Source organism: Lissotriton helveticus, chromosome 9 (assembly GCF_964261635.1).
Source record: "Lissotriton helveticus chromosome 9, aLisHel1.1, whole genome shotgun sequence".
In the NCBI taxonomy this organism is placed as follows: domain Eukaryota; kingdom Metazoa; phylum Chordata; class Amphibia; order Caudata; family Salamandridae; genus Lissotriton; species Lissotriton helveticus.
Genome location: NC_136070.1, coordinates 922307189 through 922330996, shown reverse-complemented (window position 1 = coordinate 922330996; position 23808 = coordinate 922307189). Strand labels below are relative to the sequence as shown.

Here is a 23808-nt window from a genome sequence, read left to right as displayed (position 1 = left end):
AGTGACCTATGTGCCCGCTCCACGATGAAAAGTGGTGATAAGGCCTCAGCTCCGAACAGGTCTTTACAGAGCGTTTCCACGTAGGACTCCATCCGCCCTGTGTTGGTGGACTCCGGCAGGCCCGTGATTCGGACGTTGTTGCGCCTTGAACGCGCTTCCAAATCCTCCTCCTTCGCCTTGATCACTTCCAGGAGTCGTTCCATACCAGCGCACTTGGAGGTGGAGGCACGCGCCTCATCTTCGACCGCAGAGATTCTCGTTTCGGCCTCGTCCAGTCGCTCGCCATGCTTCTCCTGCCGCGCCGCCATGTTGTCCATTCTGCATGTTAGATTATCCAGCTTCCCATTTATGTCCTGCAAATTGGACTGGATAGCCAATAAAATTTTTTCGATGTTGTTGCTGGGCCCCGTATTCTCGCCATCTTCCATCCCATCCTCTGTGGGCTTCTGCGCTTTTCTGGCCTCGAACGGCAGTTTCTGTTGTTGCTTGTCCGGTTTACCCATGGCGGCGGCCGGGCACACTGTCTTCTTACTTGCGGGCCCCGATGCCCTCGTGACTCTTGCCGCCGTCGCCGTGGTGATCCCCACAAGGTGTATGACAACCTTGCGCTAAGCTTCTCCACAGAGCCACGAAGGGGAGAGAATCAGTGGGAACGTGGTTACTCGCAAGAGGCCCAGCCACCCACAAGCGCTTCTTAGCACGTCCAGCAATTGGCCACGCGGTCGTAGTGTATTTGCGACGACCCGCGGCAGTGCACTATGGCCGTTGGCTCCCAGTTCTCTCCGCACACCAGGGTGGCACGAGTGTGCAGTGGGCTACACGTCTGCTTGCTGTGCCCAACCTGCACTGCTCCTCCAACGCGGTATGCAAACCGTGCACGCCAGCACAGTCGCCCTACAGGTCTCAGCGTAGTTTGGCAAGGAAACCGGCAGTCCCGCAGGGTTTGGGCCCAAGTGCGCTGTGTAATGGGCTGCTAATATTCGCGCCGATTCGCGCTGACCGCCGCCATCTTGTCAGGCAAAGTCAATTGCGCCATTTCAAAGGGTCAAGGCGCCCCGCAGCCTGGGGGCGCAAGATAAGGGCCCCGGAATGTCTTGCAGTGCACAGTCTTACCCCAGCCGCGTTGTAGGCGGTGTGGAGGGTCAATCGCATCTCGCCGGCATCCCGTTAGGTGAGCGCTTGTCCCATAGTGTCGGCCATTTTGTCAGGCACTCCAAAGCGTCTCCGCTTTTCACGGCGAGTACGTCGGCAATCCTCGCTCTGTGGGGCGCCCGCCGCCTCACATGTAGCGCAGCAGGACTTCCCCCATCTGGTGATGTGCTCAGGGAGCGGCAGGCCGGGGCGACACCGGCGAAATCACGCTAAGTGGACGATCGCCCGGCGGAGCTGCTGCTCAGGCAGCCATCTCGCTGTGCGCCCCCTAGCGCCTCCGGAAAGCAGGATATTTAGCTCATATGGAGGATTACGGACGGAGCTCTCGGGCTACACGTCCACCATCATCGGCTGCAGGCCACGCCCCCCACTAATGCACATACTTGATCATACATCAGAAAAAATGTAGACCTAGACCTCAAAATAAAATAACGAACTGCTCAACCCTTAAATCTCTCAAAGATGCTAATCCTACTTGTACTTCCACTCTTCCGTTTCACAAATTTGCTGACCAACACCTTCACACTTAACTTGAACCACTGCCCTACCTTTTAGTCTTCCTTATTTACAGTTCCCTTCAAACATTCCGTACACGTATATCTCTTTCATTCAAACCAGCCCAGTAAGGTCACTTCTCATCATACTAAAGCAACTTGATAAATCTACCACTGGTTACTGCCCATCACTGCTGCTGCTACATAGTCTGGAGCTGCTCCCTAGGTAATGTTCAGAACACCCTCCAGAATCTCTCACACATCCTGCTGGTCTAAGGAATAGCTTTACCCACAGAGTCATAAATCATAGGAATTTAGAATAGACCATACAACAACTTCACCCAGAGGTACTGTTCTACAAAGCCCCAATAATTTAAGTTAATACTACAATGCAGTCTAATTTCTTACACCCTCCCTATTCAACCAAATCCAAAAGAAACACCTCCAAGCATAATGGAGCAATCCAACAAACTTTCTGCTACGCATTGTTCGCTACCTGGTCTGCCACTTGGGCCGAAGCTCTAAGACAATACCTAGCCCTGAAGCAGCATCAGATAGAGAAATCTACAGAAGAACATCCTACGGACTCATCCATGTTCACTGTTCCGCAAGTCTCCGATAATACCTTACAACCTACCAGTCACAAGGGGTGAAGTAGCAGAAAGTGCACCTAAAATCACATAACTTGGGACAATCTCTCCAACCGCCACAAGTGACTTCTACCCAGCAGCAAGACCGATAATTAGCGAGACACAACCAACCATATTTCTCATCCCTATTTTGCCAAAACATCAAGCAGTTGTCACATATGGTAATCAATTCTAGTCCACTAAGTAAAAACAGACATCAAATCTATGACCTAATAACTGGCTACAAACCACCCCTCCATTTCATTACAGAAACATGTTTAAGAGAAAATTCTACATCAATGGGGAACAATGGTACTCAAAACTTGATTTGATTTCAGGGACCCATCAACTAGTACTAAACCGAGACCGTCGCTACATTACGACTTTTTCAAAGCACTTGGGGCTCAGACGATACAAGAGACTTAACTTTATGATATTCTCAGCCGTCGAAGTGTTTCAGAACGCAACCAGAAAGACACTATCCACACTCGAATGGGTCCTAAACATTAGTGATGATATTTTGATATACTCCACCACCCAGGCAGATCATCACAAATGCCTCAAGGCCCCCTTCCAGAGGCTGAAAGAGATTGGTCTGACCCTACATTAGGACTAGTGCTCATTCTTCAAGTCCAGAATCAAGTTTTATGGATTCATATTTTCCAAGGATTATTACAGGTTGACCCTAGAAAATCAGGAGCAATCAAAGAAGCATCTGCGCCAAAGAATGCAACATGCGTCCGCCGTCTGTAGCTTTCTGGGTATGGCGACCCACCAGGGCACGCGACAGTGTGCTGGAGGAAAACAATGATGAACTGAAAACCCATGATGTGATAATACCTGAGGGTGCGAATGGAGCGCCAACAGCTGGCAAACTGGAGGCCCTGACACTACAGAATATAGGTGAACCATCAGCCTTCACGGGCTAGGTCAAGTCAGGGACCGGGAGTGGAGGACGCCACAGCCATGGGAGAGGCCACTGATACAAACTGAGACCTAATCAATCCAGAGAATTTGTGATTTTGTGTGTGCCAAAGTAGGGGTAACCGCAGATATCTAACACAGGATGGGATGTATTGAGCCACCCGGGCTCAACGTACTAACAGTGACGCAGGCACGCAACACCTCAGCCAGGTGCGGACAAGGTAATAAATGAAAGGGGACAAGCCACTCAGTCCCCACTATGTGTAGCGGTGTGTCCGTGCGACTTCTGGGGACAGTTGGGGGCCTGGAGAAATCAGGGTGCAGGAGCAGCCCAGTCCCTCCTGCACCACAGCGGGGGAAAAGGGATCTCCCATTTCCTTACTCTGAGATGAAAATGGCCAATCATACAATTAACACTTTGAAGCCGCCAGTAATGGACAATCATTTCAAGGTATTACAAGCATCAGTGATCAAAACACCGATGGGGAAATTGTTGTTACCAGAGGACCATTATTGCCAAAGGAAGAAAATCTATTCAACTGATAAAAACGAGATGGTTTTCAAAGTGCACCTGAAATATTAACAGGAGCTTGGATCCACTATAAAAGGAGATGAGGAAAGCTTCTATGCTTTCAGATCACAAATCGAAATAGTAAAGCTCCTTGCCGATGTCAATAACTATCACTTCCGTGTTTACTGTCTGGCTTAAACCCATTGTTCTGCTTGTTCTTACAGATAGCCTACAGGAAAGAACAAAACATTACAGTGAAACACAAGATTAAAGAAGATCTGAACCCTGGGTAAATTCTACAGATTTAAATATTTGTGCTACTACGACATATTGGTCAATGCTGACAAATTCACCTACTTTGCTGGATGTTCAGGACCCAATGAAGGATTCTTCTGCCTTGGTGCAATCAATGAATGTTCTACTTCTAAGTGAGCTACACCGGTTTGCAAGGGGGAGTGAGTCACAGCTCAGACACCATGGACTATTAGCTTATTCATTATGAAGTAATGAGTGAGGCTGAGGGTTACGAGGAGAACTGGGAGATGCAAGATCACCATTACATTGTGATGTAATAGCTGGAACATCAGCTTAATTATAGTCAGGAGATCTCAGGGAAAAATTTGCTGAAAGTTCAGGAGAAATGTACTAGGATCATCTTACATTATGACCGCGCACAGTCCCAATCAGAACCTTATTACTTAAAGATGGTCTTTCACCAGAGCAGGTGGAAACTTGCACCTTCCCTGAAGATAGCAGAGCCTTAAAAGATGGAGCACCAGTTTCAAACTGTCTTCAGTGCATGAGGACCAGGGAGCTTTGGAAGAAGGAGGTGGGGACCCCTCACACCTAGGTGCTGTGTTAACTGCAACCACTGGTTTGGTATGCCTGGATTAGTTCTTGGGATCTCCATGCCACCTCCCAAATGTCACCCTGTGTGCGGTGGTAGGCAGGGCACATGAACAGAGGTATTCCCAAATCTCCATGGACTCCTGGCCTCATGCAAATGACGTAACGCCATCTTGAGATACTACACAATTGGAATTACCAACGTGGCCACAGAGGCTAGTGCTGTCCCTTCTTAGTGCAGAAAAGCCCTAGGGGTTACAAAAGAAACGACTGCAGATGTCCATTGCATCCCCACTGCATTACTTTAATGGAAACCTTGGTGAAAAATGTTTGACAGTGAAAGAAGGAAATTTCACCAAGGAAATCAGTGGGGCTAGAGATATCCAGGCACTTGGAACTGGCTAACTGAAAAATTGTTTATGCAGAGCTTCCTGTTGAAGGTGTGAAGGTGGAGAGGTGTGGTGCAGCGGCCAGTGCTGCTGACTTCAGAGTACAGGGTTCACGGTTTGATCCCCGGCTCCAGCGGCAGCTCAGCTCGGCAGCATGTGACTCTGGGCAATAGCTCACTTAATTTCCACTACGGCCCCCAGTGCCTTGAGACCCGTAAAAGGTGAGTAGTTCGCACTTTACAAATACAGATTTACATTTTTGAACACACATGATAAAAGTGAAAGCGCTTAGTGTGCGCTCACGTGAAGATTTCCATGTGCTTATAAGGATATGTAATATATGTGCACACACATTTCCTCTGCTCCTAACCAAAATCTACCTTAAGGAAAATCACTGTCCCAAACTACTGTGTGCATCCTGCAACACGCATGTGCTTCAAAAACCTAACTATATTAACTGTTGTATGATAGAAAAAAATCTATATTTTTTTGCTTTAATTGGAAAAAAGGGATCAAAACACCCAAAATTGTGTTTTTTGTTTACGTCCAATTAATTATCTTGGCATTGCACGTATAAATGGCCTTCATAGCTTTCAAAATGCCCTTCAATCCATTTTAGGCAATGACCTGGACTATTCCATTGTTTCCCCACCAGCCACCCCTTTCTTTTTACCTGGAGAGGGAGTTTTCTGAAGTGATGTCTTTCGGAGTCCTGACAGCTGTGAAGTTACGCTTTGGCTGGGATACTGAAACAAGAAGAAACATTTGCCTTTTTTGAAGAGTCACATCTGTAAAACATGCCACCAAAGAAACAATCCCCAATTTCATGGACCATCAAAAAATTATAGTGAATACTGCATAGCCGGTGCAGAAAGGGAAAAATGTATGTTAATATACATGCAGAATGAAAGTACAGCTACCAGTAACGATGTTTATAACAAATAGCTCCTCCTAGTTCTCAAGATTTATATGTGAAATACTTTGTATTATCAAGCACTACTCAGATCATCTGAATCTCGGAATAAGGACCCTGCTTTCATCTCCACAGTATATCTACAAATACCATACTACAATGCAGGGGCGGCTTCTCCATAATGGCCGCGCAGCATCGCCCCACTGGTCAAAGTCAGTCACAGAAAAATAAAATTATTACAAAACAATAATTTCATTTTATTTTCCTGTGACCGACTGGGCCGATGCCAGTGGAGGTTGGGGTGGGCTAGGACTTGGCAGTGGGAGGACCGATGGGCACTCTAAAGAGCGCATGTCATTTAGCTGGCCGTCTTATGCCGGCCAATCAGACATGCGCACTTCTGTTTCTCCAGACCCAGCTGTGTTGCACAGCCAGGTGCGAGAAACAGCACAAACTCCCATGCAGCTGCGGCCAGCGGTGGGGTCGGGTGGGGTGGGGGGCGGATTTCGACACACGATGATGAGGGGAAATTAAATAAATAATTAATTTTCCCTCGTTATCGTCTGTTAAAAATCCCTTTCACCCGGCCCCACCACTCTTATTTGCACGGGCCGTGGCTGCTCCCATGCACTGTCTGAGTGGCATACCAAGCAACTCTGACCAGTCCTGGCGCCGCTCTCAAGCTAGTTAAAGCATGACAGCAGCGTCTTGATTGGGCAGGCAGCCTGTGCTTTCGCAGAGACCGCCAAGAGCAGAGAACCACAGAGACGTCTGTTGACGTCAGCGACAGGTACTTTTAAAAAATATTCTTATTCCTCGTCTTACACCCGGCCCTTCACTCTACTTTTGTGGCAGCCGCCACTGCTGTAATGACACCTTCTTCTATATGTTTGTCAAAATTACTCATCAGAGATATACCATCATCATACTTTATTCGACAATTAAGTCATAAAAGCGTACATAAAACCACAGTTTTTCAATATAAAGTCAGTAAAAACAATTCAATAAATATCTAAAAATAGATTAAACTACTATAGACAATTGCCGAATATCAATTATTTTAAATGGATAAAATCTAAAATCATAAAATAGAATCCATCATTTTTAACAGAACATGTTAAAAATCATGTAAATAAACAAGCATTGGCAACACTATAAGGTCTGGCGAGTTTGCAATTTGTTTTTTACATTTTTGCTTTGCTTACATGTGCAATATGCAAAATATATTTGGCAAATGTATAAAAATCATAAAAAGTAAAGAAATCCCCCAGCAGCCCAGGCAGCCCAGGCACACCCGCCCTGGCACTGAAGTTGGGTTCTTATCAGGCAGCTGGACACATGCAAAATGCCCTTACTCTAAGTGCCAGGCAGCCAATAGATTGAGTCATCTGACCTCTAGACCCATGCTGTAGGCTGCTGAGGGCGGAAGCAAAATTAATTTATGAATTTCTTGGAATACATCAGGCTGCCTGGCTTCCTAACCTCTGTGCTCTAGTTTTTCATAGGGATTTAAACCCAGGGGCAGAGCTTAAAAGGATGCAGATTCTATTTGCTCCCGTTTTAGTACAGACTCAAGCTAGGCGTCAAGTGCACTTTTTACGTACATTCGGAGTCACCCCGGATTTTAAATGATGGAAACAGCCTGTGCAAAGTTGTGTGTAAAGGTTAATAATGCACACTATTACCACTTATGCATATTAATCCCTTTCTGTTTTATACATGCAGTTATTAAGTAATTGGTAATTTATAAGGTGCTCTATGTACACTCGAAGCAGCTTCAGAGTGTCAGGAAAAGGGAACAGGGGACATGAAGTAGGAGCAGTGGCGGCTGGCACGGATGGCACTAGGGTGGTGGGCGGGGGATGTTGTAGAAAAAGAAAAAGAAAAACCTACCCCGTAACAGCATCTCTACTTGCCGTCTCTCCTGCATCTGGAGTCTGGCCGGAACGGAAGCAGGAAACATACAGGCTCCCAAGCCAAGCCAATCACAACACTGATGTCAGCAGCATCGTGATTGGTCTCAGCGCCATGTTTCGGTGCTCAGACAGGGACTATGAGCACACATGACAACAGCAAAAATGTGAGAAATAAAGCATTTCTCCTCGTTTCACCAGGTTAAGACCAGGTTTTCCCTGGTCTTAATTTTGACACTGCATCCTATGTATGCCACCCTTGTCTATAGGTGGCAGCGTCAAAAACAATGAGTGTTGCGGTGGAATGCCCAACGTAACACCGATTGCCCATCCCTTTCATAATAAATATAGCATGAAAGGGTGTCTTATTTACAAGGCGGTGTTAAGCCACGTTAAGTGGCTTAATGCTGCCTTGTAAATAAGGCAAAGTTCCTATCGCCATCACAACGTCACTAGATGTGTGGTGGCGATACGGGCTTGTAAATATACCCCAAAGTGTTAATAAAGTATTTACTTTCCAGAGCAAGACCTTTTATGCGCCCTTGAAGTAGTGCAAATTGCATTCTGGCTGCATTGTGCTGTACTAATTCAACAGGGTGTTCCATGGGTGATACTTGGGCCCTACCATCCATGGTTTTTGACAGCAAGCCAGATCTACAAAGATTGTCAGACATAGCCTTGCATGAAAATATGATGCCTGCAATGAAAAGGCACCCCTTGACACAAGCCTGGATTAACAAACATTTTATGCTGGGCTTCTGTCACGAAAGTGGAGCAAACATGCGCAAATTGTTCCTTTTAATTTACTTTCTATCCTAAAACTTGTTTTGTGCTAGACAGTTGCCTGAATGTAACACAAATCAGTGCAAATCACTGCTTTGCATTACTCTGTGATGGGCGTTCCCATGCAACCACCCATATTTTTGGACACAACTTCTAACAATAGTAGAGATGGTTTTGTGAACACAAAATAACACCACTTTAACGTAGGTGTTAAAAAGGATAAATGTTTTTTATTTTCCCTAACTTTTCTAACTTTGCATGTGTGCTGCACTGTACAGCACACACCCAGAGTAGGAAAAAATTTAAAGGTAGTCAAAGAATAGTATTTTATACTGGAATGATATCCTTCCACTATAAAAACCTATGCTAGACTCACGCAGACACCTTTGCATGGGAAACACCCATTACAACGCAGTCATTAAATCGCACTGCTTTTACAACGCAGCTGGTACAACGCAACTGTTGTTACATTGCATGCCCTTACAACGCATGCTATTCCAACGCATGTCACTACAACGCATGCCATTACAACGCAAGTTTTAGGGTGGGTATGGATTGTGGAGTAGATGGGAATAGTCATTTTTACCTTTACACTATCCAACACTTACCCTACTGTTGCATTTACTGGAGTGGGAATAGTAATTTTTACTCCTACACTATCCAACACTTACCCAAACGTTGCCCCAAAAGTAATATGCATTGTAATGGTATGCGTTGTAATGGAATACGTTGTAATGGAATGCGTTGTAATAGTAGTTTAAAAAATGCGTTTTAATGGCATGTTTTGTAAAATTATGCAATGTAATGGTAGTTGCGATGTAAAAAACGTGTTGTAAAAGCATGCGTTGTAATTGTTTGCGTTGTAACATCATACATTCACTTTGCACTATGGCGCACAGGTATGCGCGGCATTTGGCAGCCTAATTGTGCACCAGTGCTAGGGAGAGAGCAGGATAATTCTAGATCTTTGTATATATGGTGCTATCCTGCGCTCTTCTTCTCATGAAACACTGCATCGTTTGGTGCAGCACCTTGTTGTGTGAAAAATTTGAGCCCGAGCAGAGCAAAGCGCTATTTACGCTACTTCAAGGACAACATTTTTTGCACTGGAAAGTAAATACTGTTCAATGTCATGTATGGCTGTAGATACACATGCTCTGCAAACTCCTGCCATCTAGTGTTGGGCACGGAGCTGTGCAAGTTTTTTTTCTTCAAAGAAATCCTTCGAGTCACAAGACCGAGTGACTCCTCCTCTCAGTGATATTGCTCATGGGCATCAACACCTTTGTTAGACGGTATTATTTTCGATCGCCTTTTTCAACTTTCTGCACTGCACTTGAATTTTGTTTGTTCTGAATTAGACCGCCTGCCCTTTGGGGTGCCGCCCATCTTGGGCCTACCTTCCCCCATGTCACCGCCTCCATCAAAGATGTGCTCCTAATGGAACATACAACATCTTGATTCTGCCTGCGTTGCCACACAAAATATCCGCACACCGATCAACAGCTTGTGTGCAATCTGTGCCTTTCACCCGATCATAAGGAAGCCAACTGCGATATGTGTAAGTCGTTCTGGTCCAAAAAGACCCTTTGGGATCCAAAGGCCCGTAGGTTAAAAATGTTTTGGAAGAGCGGGGATGACACTCCCAACCATTTCTCCCAACTATTTTGGTGAAGAACATGCACAGGAATAGCCAACCGTGGAAGAAGAGGAGGCTTTCTCTATCTTGCTTTGTTATTAATATCAGGTTGCATCTTAGAGGACTCGCATGGCTTAGTTGTTCAGGATTCAAGCCAGAGGTCCAGCAGGCAATCTTGAATATGCCTTTTGATAAAGAGCACCTTTTTGGGCCGCAGGTAGATACTACCCTTTATAAAATGACAAAGGACACCGAAAGAGATGAAGTCACAAACTCCCACTCCTATAAATCAACCTCCACAGACACGTCCACTTCCCACCAAAACCAAACCCAATCCAACTACAGTAAGGGTTATTTCAGAGGTCCCTTATAGAAGGGCACAAAAAGGGAAGGGGGAGGGGTGCCTCCTCGCGTGGAGAAGTACCCACTGCAAAGCAGTGACTACCCAATATTTTCCCTTAACCACACAACCCCTGTCAGGGGCAGACTTCAGTTCTTCTATCCACTCTGAGATTCCATCTCCATAGACAAATGGGTCATAGCCATCATCCAACAAGGCTACTGTCTGGAGCTCATTTCCACACCACCCAATATTCCACCCCATTCTCACCCGTTGCCACAGGAACATCTGACACTTCTCAAACAACAGGTCCAAGCCCTTCTTCTTCAGGGGGCCATAGAACCTGTCACACTTCAACAACAAGGCTCAGAGGTATACTATTTATACTTTCTGATCCCCAAAATGGACGTGTCATTAAGACCAATCCTAGATCTCGGACCTCTGAACCACTACACCCCATCAGAGCACATCCATATGGTCACTCCACAGGATGTTATTCCACTTCTCCTAAGACCTAAAGGGCGCCTACTTTCACAAACCAATACATCCTGCTCACAGCAAATATCTCAGATTTGTTGTAGCAGGCAAGCACTATCAATTCAAAGTACTTTCATTCAGGGTCACTACTGCACCTTGGGTATTCACCAAATGCTTGGCAGTGGTTGCAGAACATCTGCGAAGACAAAATAGTCACATATATCCAAAGCTGGATGATTGGCTCATCAAAGCTAGCTCTTACAAACAATACTAACAGGATACTCAGGTGACAGTGGATCTGCTTCACAAGCTAGGGTTTACTACCAATAGCCCCAAGCCTCATATTCAACCTCTACAAGTTCAGCCTTACTTGGAAGCAATCTTAAACACAGTTAGGATAGGTCTACCCAAATCCCGCTCATATTCAGAACTTCCATGTAACTATATCACAGTTCCAGCCAAATAAAACACTCACAGTAAGGACTGTCATGCATCTGCTAGGAATGATGGCTACTTGTATTGCCATAATTCCCCACGCAAGGTTACAGATGCACCCACTACGGCATTGTCTAGCTCAACAGTGGTCTCAGTCACAGGGTCACCTCCAGGATCTAGTGTTGATAGACTGCCAAACTCACGGAGGAGTGTCAGAATAACTTTATTCGGCTTACTCAAAAGCCATACAAAGCAAGAAAAATAAAATACATTTCATATAAAATTTCCTACTTACACAGAGAAACATTAAATGGATAGCAATTTAACATTTTAACATACAAAAAAAAAAAAGAAACATTTTACTCTAAAACTAATCTTGACAAACAACTTTCGCCCTTGAGGCGGCTACCAGAAAACTAGCAATGCAAAAAGTAACATGGGGGTTGGGTAATAATTGTAGATAGAGCAAAGCCGGTCTAACTTGGGTAAAGCCAGCCTTTTTGAGTATAGGCAACAAATATTTTTTCCGTGGTTCTGAAAACAACCCACAAAACATAACAAAATGCATCGTGTCCTGTACTGAGAACTGGTCACAGCTACAGGGCAGAGCTAATTCTGGTTTCTGCCAATTTTTAAAAGAACCTAGATAAAAATGTAACAAATTAAACCTAAATTTGGTTAAAAGAAACCTATGGAAGGGGATTGTTACAAAACCAAGGTAGGGTGCAAGTGATAATGAGTTGACCAATAAACAGTGGTCCCTCACTGCCGGTTTAACCAATTCGCGTTCTTCACGACATGCTTCCTTCCTTTCCAGAAATGACTTTTTTACAAATTCAATATCTTGGATCTTAATATTCTCGGGGGAGGAAAAAAGATCCGGACGACCAAGATCTGAAAATGCCCTGCTCAAATAAGCCACCCAAGGGATCTTTTTGGATCTGTCCAAGGACAGCACGTCAGACATAATCTTGTGGTTCAATGGGAGTTCTTCATTCATCCACATTTTCAGCCAAAGGATCAAGGGGGCCATGCTCAGCTTGTCAGAAAGAAACTGTAGGCCCACTTCTTTATGGATCGAATACGTTGGGGTCGACTGGGGAACAGACAGTAGGGTTCTAATGAATCTATTTTCCGCTTTTTGAATTGGTTCCACATTTACATAACCCCACAATGCGGACCCATATAGGGCAATGGCTACGGGTTTACTGTTATAGATTTTTAGTATAGCTTCCATGGGCCTGGCCCCTAGCCTGCCGGCGAAGCCCAGGATAGCTGAAGATGATCTGATAACAGCCAACCTCTTAGCTCTTACCTGCGGACCCCAGGACCCTTTCTGGTCGAACAGTACACCTAAGTAAGGGAATGTAGATACCCTAGAGACTATGTCCCCCCTGCATGTGAATGTTTTGTTTCTCTTCTTGCGACACTCTTGACCCACCACCATTGTGTGTGACTTGGTTACGTTTATCTTAAGATCCAGTTGCTCCATAAACGAACCAAATGCATTCAAAAGGCACTGGAGGCCAACACCCGTGCGGGCAATCAGCACGGCGTCATCCGCGTATAGGAGCGCCGGGATCTTAATTGCTCCTACACGCGGGACGTCGGCTTCCTGTCCACCCAGGTGTGCGCCCAGGCCGTTAATATAGATGGTGAAGAGCAAGGGGGCTAAGATACAGCCCTGCCGCACCCCCCTTAGTGATCTAAAGGGAGTGGTACACCTGCCCTCATTAGTCACGCGTACACTAGAAGAGAGTTCTTGATGCAGGGTAGCTATAAAAGTAACCAAGGCCTCATCAATACCCATCTCTAACAGGATGGCCCACAACTTCGACCTGTTGACTAGGTCAAAAGCCGAGGAGAGGTCCATAAATGCAAGATATACGGACCCCTCCTTGGCCACAGTATATTTGGAGATGAGCAGATGTAAATTGACGCACTGTTCAATGGTACCCTTTCTTTCCCTAAAGCCATATTGGATTTCAGCCAACCCACCACAGTACTCAACATTCTCCCTCAACCTGGTTAGAAGAACTCTACCTAAAATTTTTACTGACGAGTCCAGGAGGGATATAGGCCTATAACAGGCTGGATCATCCCGCAAACCCTTTTTAAAAATTGGAACAATGGTAGAGGTGTCCCAAGAGGAAGGTGCAGTGTTACCATTAACGGCGTTAAACACGTTTGCCAGAACTTCAGCCCACAGTTTTGGTGAGTACAAGAAAAAGTCAGCAGGCACACCGTCAGGGCCAGGTGCCTTATGCTTTTTAGTGGCCAAAATAGCTTTTTCCACCTCATTTCGGTTAAAAAAGATGCGGCCGGTGACTGTGTTTTTCAACGGAACATCATTAGTCGCATCAACAGTGTCCCCATAGACATTTTTGAAGTGTGACAGCCATTTATCATCGGAGACAACACAGTCCATAGATTCATTGCTGTCATCCGAAAAAAAGGGCTGTTTAATGGTCTCCCAGAATTTTTTACTATCTTTCAGGACTGCCACCGAGAGGAGACTGTCCCATGCTTCTTGTTTGATAGTATCCTTTCGTTTTTTGACAGCTAGCTTGTAGATCTTCCTAAGTCTGGTGATCTCACTTTTTACCCTAGGGGTATTTTTTAGGGCTACCAGCAGTGATCTATGTGCTTTAGTGCAAGCTGAGTCAAACCAACGCTTGGTTCCTGGGGTACCTTTTTTTGTCTTTGCTATAAGATCCTGTGATACCTGCCCGCATATTCCTTCAAATGCCTCGACAATTTATTGACCCTGGGCACATGGATTTTTACAAATCTCAACCTGGTCCTTAATTTTAACATAGTTTTCTGCGTAAAATTTCTCCGGTACCACCTTAGCCCATTTCAAGCGTCTACCTTGATCTGAAGTCTTCAGAGGGTGGGCAGGCCTTATTATCAACGGGGATAAACCCATATGACCTCCCCACGCAACTTCTAATTCCACCGGGTTATGATCGCTAAAGTGTGATTGTACTGTGCGATAAGAAATCGCCCGGTTTAAGATTCCCAAGGATATAAATATGTAGTCAATAATTGTGCCTTGGGGAATGCCAGTAAAAGTTGGCAATCTAATGTCCCCGTCTGGTTCGTGCAGATCAAAGTTAGCAAGAAAATCTTCCAATTCCTCTCCCTCTGCAGTGTGTTCAAAATGGGGTCCCTCTAAACCATCATCACGTTCCATGCTACTTTTCGTGCAAATTAAGTTACACGGATGAATATTAAAATCACCTAATAAAATGTATTCAGTATCAAACTTAGTATTCTGACTGACCAAATTTAAAATATTGTCTAAGTCAGTGATATTTTGACCTCTGTGGTCGCAATTCCCTGAGTTGTAAACATTTATAAAGATAGTCCTGCTAGTGTTATTAGTCACTCTTTCGACCATCAAAATGTTTGGCGAATTGGTGCTAATCTGCCTACAGCTACCCTTTAAATCTAATGAGAACAACATCAGCAGGCCTCCCTTTGCCCTCCCCATACGACTGGGAACAGCTGGTTTGGTGAAACTAATAAACCCATCCCACCAAAGGTTGGCAGAGATATCCCAGGTTTCCTGGAGGGCAACAATATGGTGACCTAAAACAAAGTTTGACCATAACTTATCCTGTCGCTTACCGTTTAACCCTGCTATATTCCAACTTATCAACTTGCACGAGTCTCTGGGTAGCTTAGGTTCAGGATACCCCACCAATACCCCTGCATTATTATGTGGTGGTTGAGTTGAATCATTTGAACCTACTTTCGATAGACTCTGTGGCTTGTCACCAGCAATGCGCTGATTCATACAGTACACAGACAAATGTGACATAGGAGGGTGGACATGTCTAGGTATAATTTGTTCTCCCTGCCCCATCTGAGGGATGAGCTCGTCAGGATATAATCCGTTAATGTGTGGGCTATTCCAATCTAGTTGTTGGTTTAAATCATTATTTCCCAGATTAGTGACCTCTATGTGTCAGTCGCAGTCGTTTAGGTTAGACAAGACTCCGCACCTGTTTCCTGTTCCAAAACCCCAATCAAATGGGGTGGCCGCCTGTCCCCAACCATTCACTACTGTGTTCCACACGGGTTGTGGGGTGTTGGGGCGCATCAAAAACTGATTGTTTCCCGGCCTAGCCATGAAGCCGTGTCCATATCCTCTATTGTCAAATCCCGGGGTACTTACTCCCCACCTATTTGTGTTGGGCCAATTTGGACCCGGGGTTCTGACCATTTGCCCAATCGGGAAGTTGTATTGCCCTGTCCCATGGCTAATCATCGGGTGTGGACGGTCGTTGTTAAATCTAAATCTGTTTTCCCCACCCCAATGAGTGGCTCTTGCGTACCTTCTAGGCCTGGGAATATTAGGGGAAATCACATTGTGATTTTTATTATAAAAGAATTTCAGGGTAAGCGGAATTATGGAACCGCTTCTACGTTGAGGTGGGAAGATATTGGCAAGGATGTTTGGGAGAACTTCTGCGCTGGCAAAATTTAAAACTACGCAGTCCCCTTTAAATTTCTTTTGCTTATTCCCAATCCATGGTACCCTCCTTGACGTGACAATTTCCCCTGCTAGCTGGTCAACTCCCTGGGATGCCATATACATATTACTGGAAAGCCAGTGTAGAGCTTTGTCTTTTAGTCCTTGCGAGGTTTCTTTTTGCTCAGGGGGTAGGACAGGAACGTTCGCTAATACTAGGACGAGGGGTGAGGCTGCCATGATGAATTGTGTTGAATCCTCCCCTAAGTTCAATGGTGCTGGCACAACAGGTGCTAAAATTGGCGACTCTCTTATTACAACCTGGCTGGGCTCAGATGATGTTAACTGCCCTGCCAAAGGGGGCTGTGCTTGGCCTTCCATGAGACATGTATCAGGGCCCATACCCACCTCTGCTGTGACTACTGGCTTAATAACATGGGTGGCTAAATTTTCCAAATCGGTGACCACCTTAGTTTGCAACCCACCCATCTTTTTCACTTCTGCTGTTAGTTTATCTATTTTCCCAATGAGTGGCTTAATGATGGTCCTGATTTTAATATCTATCATTTCCGAGATCCTATTAAATAGGTCATCGTCAACGATTTGCCTAAACTCTTCTGGGTCTTCATGCTCCACATTATTTCCTTTATGTCTAGGTGGTGGGGTAGGCTTTTTCTTTCCTGTCTGCTTGGCCCCACGTTTAGCTTGTGACTTTCTGCAGTTTCTCACTGGCCGGGCAACAGGGGACGGAAGTGGAAGAACTTCCGCTGCGGTATTGTGCTGTTGCTCGGAGTCAGACACTACATGTAGAGAGAGGTCAATTAACAAGTCAGAATGTTCTATGACGTTACTAATGTCTTGGGAATTTGTATCGAGAATCAAGGTCGTGGGATCAGATGGACGAGTCCCAGACAATTGTGCATCAGGGGCAGGACTCAGTGGACGCAAAATTGGGGATTGACTCAAGCCTAGAGATTCCCTTCTCTCGTTATTTTTTTTCTTCACCAGTTGAACTAGGAAAGAATCTAAAGTGTTAAGTGGTTCTGACGTCACAGGGGCCGGTTTTCTAGGCATGTTTATACAGTTCAAGAATACTAACAAAGGTCAAGTATGGGACTCAATAGGTTGGGAAATATGGTGAAGCTAGGTCACAGTATTAACAGAGCTATTATATAAAATGAATCTTAACAAAACTATACAACAAGAAACAGGTTAGGTTAGTCAACAGGAACCTGCTTTACTTAAAATAGGCACGGTCTAGACCTTTTCCTGTATCAGAGAAATCGGTAACAGTCAGTGTCAATAAGCAGAAACGATTTCCTTCTTTAACACAGTACCTTGGCTTGTCCACAATGAGGTGTTAGAGAGGTGGCCCGGCCCGGCCTCCCTCGGCCCCTGACGGCCACAGACGGTCCCGCCCTTGTCCCGGGCTTCTCCCGGCACTCCCGCGCGCTCCCGTGCAGCGGTAAAGAGGTACTATGTGATATAGGGGGGTGGCTAAAAACCAAGGGGCGTAACCAACAGGGAGAGCGGCACCAGGTGGTTAAGTGCCGGTCAGCAGCAGGGACTCTTGGGAACTCGAGTCCTGCAGCTGACGCGCTCGCAGCCCTGCTCTCGAAATGCCCACAGTAGTTTGTAACTTCCCCTGCTCCCAATCGTCCTTGGGAAATTAAACACCACGTAGCGGGACCCGCGGAGCGGGTCCGGCAAGAAGTAGCGTTTTGCAGGGAGAAAAGCGCTCAGGATTGCTAAGGCGCTGTAGGCTCCCGCGACGGCAGTACTCCAAACTCAGCAAGAAACTCAAAGGAAATCCCACGAAGGTCTATGTCCAAGTGCTTTTGATGCTGGGAAGGGGGGCGTAACCAACAGGGAGAGCGGCACCAGGTGGTTAAGTGCCGGTCAGCAGCAGGGACTCTTGGGAACTCGAGTCCTGCAGCTGACGCGCTCGCAGCCCTGCTCTCGAAATGCCCACAGTAGTTTGTAACTTCCCCTGCTCCCAATCGTCCTTGGGAAATTAAACACCACGTAGCGGGACCCGCGGAGCGGGTCCGGCAAGAAGTAGCGTTTTGCAGGGAGAAAAGCGCTCAGGATTGCTAAGGCGCTGTAGGCTCCCGCGACGGCAGTACTCCAAACTCAGCAAGAAACTCAAAGGAAATCCCACGAAGGTCTATGTCCAAGTGCTTTTGATGCTGGGAAGGGGGGCGTAACCAACAGGGAGAGCGGCACCAGGTGGTTAAGTGCCGGTCAGCAGCAGGGACTCTTGGGAACTCGAGTCCTGCAGCTGACGCGCTCGCAGCCCTGCTCTCGAAATGCCCACAGTAGTTTGTAACTTCCCCTGCTCCCAATCGTCCTTGGAAAATTAACCACCACGTAGCGGGTCTGGCAAGAAGTAGTGTTTTGCAGGGAGAAAAGCGCTCAGGATTGCTAAGGCGCTGTAGGCTCCCGCGACGGCAGTACTCCAAACTCAGCAAGAAACTCAAAGGAAATCCCCAAACTCACGGTTCTCTGCAATAATGGAACACTAACAATCTGTTAAAATGGCGACCTAGACCCTGTTCCTCACATCACTCTCACTATGGATGCACCAAACACTGGTTGGGGTGCTCACCTACAAGACTTGACAGCACAAGGTCTGTGGGATGTCAAACATCAATCTCTACACATCAACCACCTGGAGCTTCTGGCAGTATTTCTGGCACTGAAAGCTTTCCTTCCTTATTTATCAAACAAGGTTTTCCTCATCCGAATGGACAATATGACAGTCATGTATTACCTAAAAAAACAGAGGGGGACAAAGTCTTCACAAATATCACACCTGTCTCAGACCATATGAAATTGGGCTCTTCAACACAACATTCACCTGTATGCGGAATATCTCCTGGTCTTATTTTGTGGACCTGCTCAGCAGGATGCAGCAACAGACCCACAGGTGGGAGGTTCACCCACAAGCCCTCCTTCCCTACGTTCAAAGGTGGGGTGCCCTCAGATTGGCCTTTACGCCACAACAGAAAATGCAAAATGTCCAAACCCACACTCAATATCCAAGGGCAGCGCACTATGGATGAGTTGGTCAAGGATATTTGCCTACGCTTTTCCACCTCTCCCTCTCATTCCATTTCTGGTTCAGATATTCAGGCAAACCTCTCGAGCCATGATCCTTGTAGCTCCCACATGGGAGTGTCAGCCCTGGTTCATAAAAATGCCGGTACTCTCAATAAATCCACATGGCAATCTCCCCAATAGAACAGACCTCTCACTCAAAATCAAGGACAAATCAGACACTCAAACCCCAAAACACTTCTAGCAATTTGGCTCCTGAGGTCATAGAATTTGGTTACCTCAATTTACTACCAGAATGTATGAACATTCTCATAGAGGCATGTACATCCACAATAAGAGCCTGTTATGCTGCAAAATGGAAATGTTTTGTTTGTTACTGCCAGTCAAATCAAATTGACCCTATTAAAGATACAGTAGAAGACAATATCTACAACCTACTGCAGTTTCAGAAAGCAAATTCAGCCTACACTTCCATAAGGTTACACCATGGAACAATGGCTGCCTCTCTCCAAAAAAGACAGCATCATTCATTATTCAAAATCCCAGTCATCAAAGTGTTCATGGAAGGACTCAAACGAGTTATTCCACATAAGGTTCTTCCAGCACCCTCTTGGAACCTTAACTTTGTTTTCAACAACCCATCCTTTCTTGGTGACTCATGGGTCTCCCTTTTTGAGCCTCTTCACTCATGCCCCCTGCAATTTCTTTCCTGGAAAGTGATATTCTTAGTTGCCATCATCTCACTTAGACTTATTAGTGAGCTCCAGGCTTTAACCTTGTAAGAACCATTCTTCAAAATACCTAGGAGACAAATTGGTTATTCGTACCAATCCAACATTCCTATCTAAGGTAGTTTCACAATTTCACCACAATCAATCCATTGAGCTCCCATTTTTTCCCTCTCCCTGACTGTTGCAGAAAGAGCTCTTCATACTCTAGCTATAAAAAGAGCACTCATGCTCTACATAGATAGAACTAAAACTTTCAGGAAAATAAAGCAACTCTTTGTAACCTTTTCTCCACCTCATAAAGGCAATATTCAAATCAGGCATAGCCATATGGATAGTCAAATGTATTCAAACTCTCAACATTAAGGCCAAAACAAATTTACCTGTTACTCCCAGAGCACATTCCACTAGTGAAAAGGTAGCCCCTATGACTTTTCTGGGAAATATTCCCATAGCTGACATTTGTAAGGCATGTACATGGTGTACAACACACACACATTCACCAAACACTACTGTTTTAATATTTTAGCGCACCAACAAGCCAGTGTAGGCCAGGCAATGCTACGTACTCTGCAACTCCCACAGGCTAGCCACTGTTTCTAGGAAGGATTGCTCTACAGTCTATACAGAATGTGTGTATCTACAGTCACACATTCCATTGAACAGATTATGTTACTTACCCTGTAAGCATCTGTTCGTGGCATGTAGTGCTGTAGATTCACTTGCACCCCTCCTCTCTGGATGCCTGAGGCCGTTGTAGTGACATTTTATGTTTATCTGATATACTTACTTTTAGCATAGACATCGCTTTTCTTACACTTACCTTACACTCCTTTCTCACCGTCTGCGGGAAAACAATCTTACAAATGAGTTGATTGCCATGAGCAATATCACCAAGAGGAGGAGTCACTTAGACTTTTGATTCAAAAGACTTTTCGAAGAAAAACAACTTTCACAACTCCAGACCCAACACTAGATGGCAGGAGGATGCAGAGCATGTGAATCTAAAGCGCTACACACCATGAAAAGATGCTTACAGGGTAAGTAACATAATCCTTATCAAGATTTTGCACCACTATGTATGACTTTGCGGCGGTACAAAGTTATAATAGGGGAGAGGTGTGGCGCCGCGGCCAGGGCGACTGACGCTGGAATCTGGGGACCACGGTTCGATCCCCGGCTCCGGTGACAGGTTAGCCCAGCACCATGTGACTCTGGGCAATAGCTCGCTTAATCTTCCCGACGGCCCCCAGCGCCTAGAGACCCTTACGGGTGATTGTGCGCTTTACAAATGTGGATTATTATTATTATTATAATAAATCTGCTCCGATATGATGCTCTGAGGAATTCCTGCGTATATGGTATTACCACAGATTTAGCACAAAAAGAAGGCATGCCTGTTTTCACATTCTGTCCTACAAAGGGGAATATTGGTCTAAAAACAGGTGTAATCCTATAAAAATGTTCGACCCTTAAGCAATTTAGTGAAGAGCTCGATGACTTGGATTGTTATTGTCTAAGTATTTACCATTTCCTTAAATTGAATATATTTTATTAATCATACACAATTTCACTGCATTTGAGGAACTTACTGTGCTAATCATATGGAATTTCACCATGCTACCACTTTCTCCATGTTCTTATGCATAGTGTACGATGAACAGCAGTCGGATAGTTCAATCACTGTCACTAAACGTCAATACTTTATAACGCTTTACTAATTATTGTATGATTCAATCACTACTTAATTTGAGCTATTGGTTCCAGTGCTGGGCACCGACACTTAATTGTCACCACCGGCACTTGTAACGGTCTGCTACATGGTGAATCCATTTAGCTAATTTAGAAATGATTACAGCAAAAGTTGTTTTTTAATGCAAAATGCATATAAAATTACGAATGCCTGCCACCAAAGGCATTCTTATAGCTATAGGGCTTGGAATAGTTTGAATTGTAACACTTGTAGGAGAGTGATGCTTAGAAGTTGTGTTGGTAGTGTGATTGGCAGTACAGGCAGGGGCAATGGGCGGTGTAAACTAAAGTGCTCAAGAAGAGGACCCTGTCACTTATTTATGTACAAATTAAGCACTGAATTAGTTTTATTTTTATTTATTTATTTAAGTTTTGTATAGCGCTAGCTAGACCCGAAGGTATCAGTGCGCTTCACATCGGTTACAAATAAGCATCAACAAAACAGGTAGGTCGAAGCAAGGTAGGGAGAGTATGGGAAAACATGGTAGCAAGTAAAAGTCTATTCAATATCAGCATGAGGGCGACATGGCGGAGATCAAGGGAGAGTCATCAGGTTCTCGCTAGGACCAAAGAGATAGTGAACTATCAAAGCCATACGGGGGGTTCTGGTTACGATCCAGCCCGCTCAAGAAAGAAGGCTTTGAGTAGTATCTTGAATTTCAGGAAGGGGGCGGTCATCCTGATGTGGGGGGGGATGGAGTTCCATATCTTTGGAGCATTTCCCGCCAAGGACCTGTTAGATCTTTTATGTTTCTGTGATTTCAGAGGTATGAGTAGTGTTAGTTCTGGTCATGTATTTAAGAGTACAAATACAAACACTCCAATCTATAGACAATGAGCCAAATTTGCGAACATTTTGCGCTGGGTTTGTAGCACAAAAGTGACTCAAAACTGTACTAAATTATTATTTTGGATTTTCTTTTTTTGCACAGAAAGTTGCCTAAAAGTAATGCAAAGCAGCGCTAAGCGCAGCTTTGGCTTACTCTGCATCAAGGGGGCCTTCCATGGATGGTACAAGGTAAGGCTGGACCAGGTACCGGGCACCAGGATGGAAGGGTGGGGGACTGTCCTTTGTTCCTGGGGGACCGGTGTTGCAACAATGCTGCAATACCAGTAACAAAAACAGCAGGCCGGCATTATCCACTCAGCACTCACTTTCATTTCCAGTTTCCCTGTGCTCTGAAATATGTTATGGTTCAAAAGCACCTGCTCCCTGCCAACCACGTCCTCAGATAGTGATCAAATGAATACATCGGACACAATACACAATCACACCACTCACAACACTGGATAGCATCTGGTTCCAGGGCAGAGGGGGAGTTTGTGGGAATGTTACTGGTTTCCTAATGTACTGCACAATATAATAAAGTTAAGTTAGCTCTTGATGATGCTTTGTTATATTGCTATGAACCAGTACATTAAACCAAATAAAAAGATTTAAACCATCAAAGCACCCGCTGCAGAGTTGCCAGCAGTTTTCAAGCAACATTAAATGTGTCAAGATGTCTCTGGTGATTAACCTTCCTGCTTGAGAGAGATCGGAGTTTTGTCTAGTGGCAGTTTTGACTCATCTTTTTTTAAGTTCAATTTGGTTGATGTAATGTAATGTAAGTATGTCTTTTTCTTACTTTATGAGATTTATAGAAGTGAAAGACTTCATGGTTAATAGCATTGGACTTTTCCAGGGATCCTTTTGACTACCACTTCGGTCTTATTCAAGAAATGTGTTTGAGTAGTCTAAATCTCAACTTCTATTGTTTGGGGAATAAAGCATGCAGGTCCTCTAAGTAGACCTTATGTATTGTGACCAAAGAAGGAATTCCATCTTGAAATGTGTTGTTCTATTATTAAGCACCTAAATCCCAGATTTCAGTTGCAAATTCTCCATCAAGAATGCTCTGTGTTGCTAACAGAAAGGTTCTTTTTAATTGGAAGCCTGCAACAAGGCACTCTACTCAATGACAGAAGACACATGAAGTTCACCATCCCTGTAATGCGCTAAAGCGTATACGACTGGTAACATAAGTATAAGAAATATGCAACAATTTCTGTAGGACAGAATGAAATGAAAGTGGAAATCCAGCAAACACATTATACCTACTAGTAACTTGGTGAACCTTCTTCGCTAAATTACTGTCACTTTGTGAGTCTTTGCTTGCTCCAATTCTGCAACGATAAAATGGATGTTTTACCACAAGAGCTATTACACTACTGTAAATATTCCAAGCTCAAACTTACTTTGTACATAATTTATGCTACGTAATTTTCCAGTTTGCATTGAATCGTGTGTTTAATGTGTTTTTATTTATTGTATATCAGCTCGTAAGCTTATCTGTGAGGTGC

General features: G+C 44.9%; 1 protein-coding gene across 1 annotated transcript in view; it reads right to left on the bottom strand.

Annotated features, from left to right (window-relative positions):
* The window catches only part of CLIP3 (CAP-Gly domain containing linker protein 3), a 204868-nt gene that overhangs the window by 21659 nt on the left and 159401 nt on the right, over nt 1-23808 (bottom strand). The window contains exons 12-13 of the mRNA XM_078661107.1: nt 23567-23631; nt 5619-5691 (exon numbers count right to left, since the gene is read on the bottom strand). Coding sequence (XP_078517233.1) covers nt 5619-5691; nt 23567-23631 — 138 coding nt within the window. The remainder of the gene's footprint in view (nt 1-5618; nt 5692-23566; nt 23632-23808) is intronic.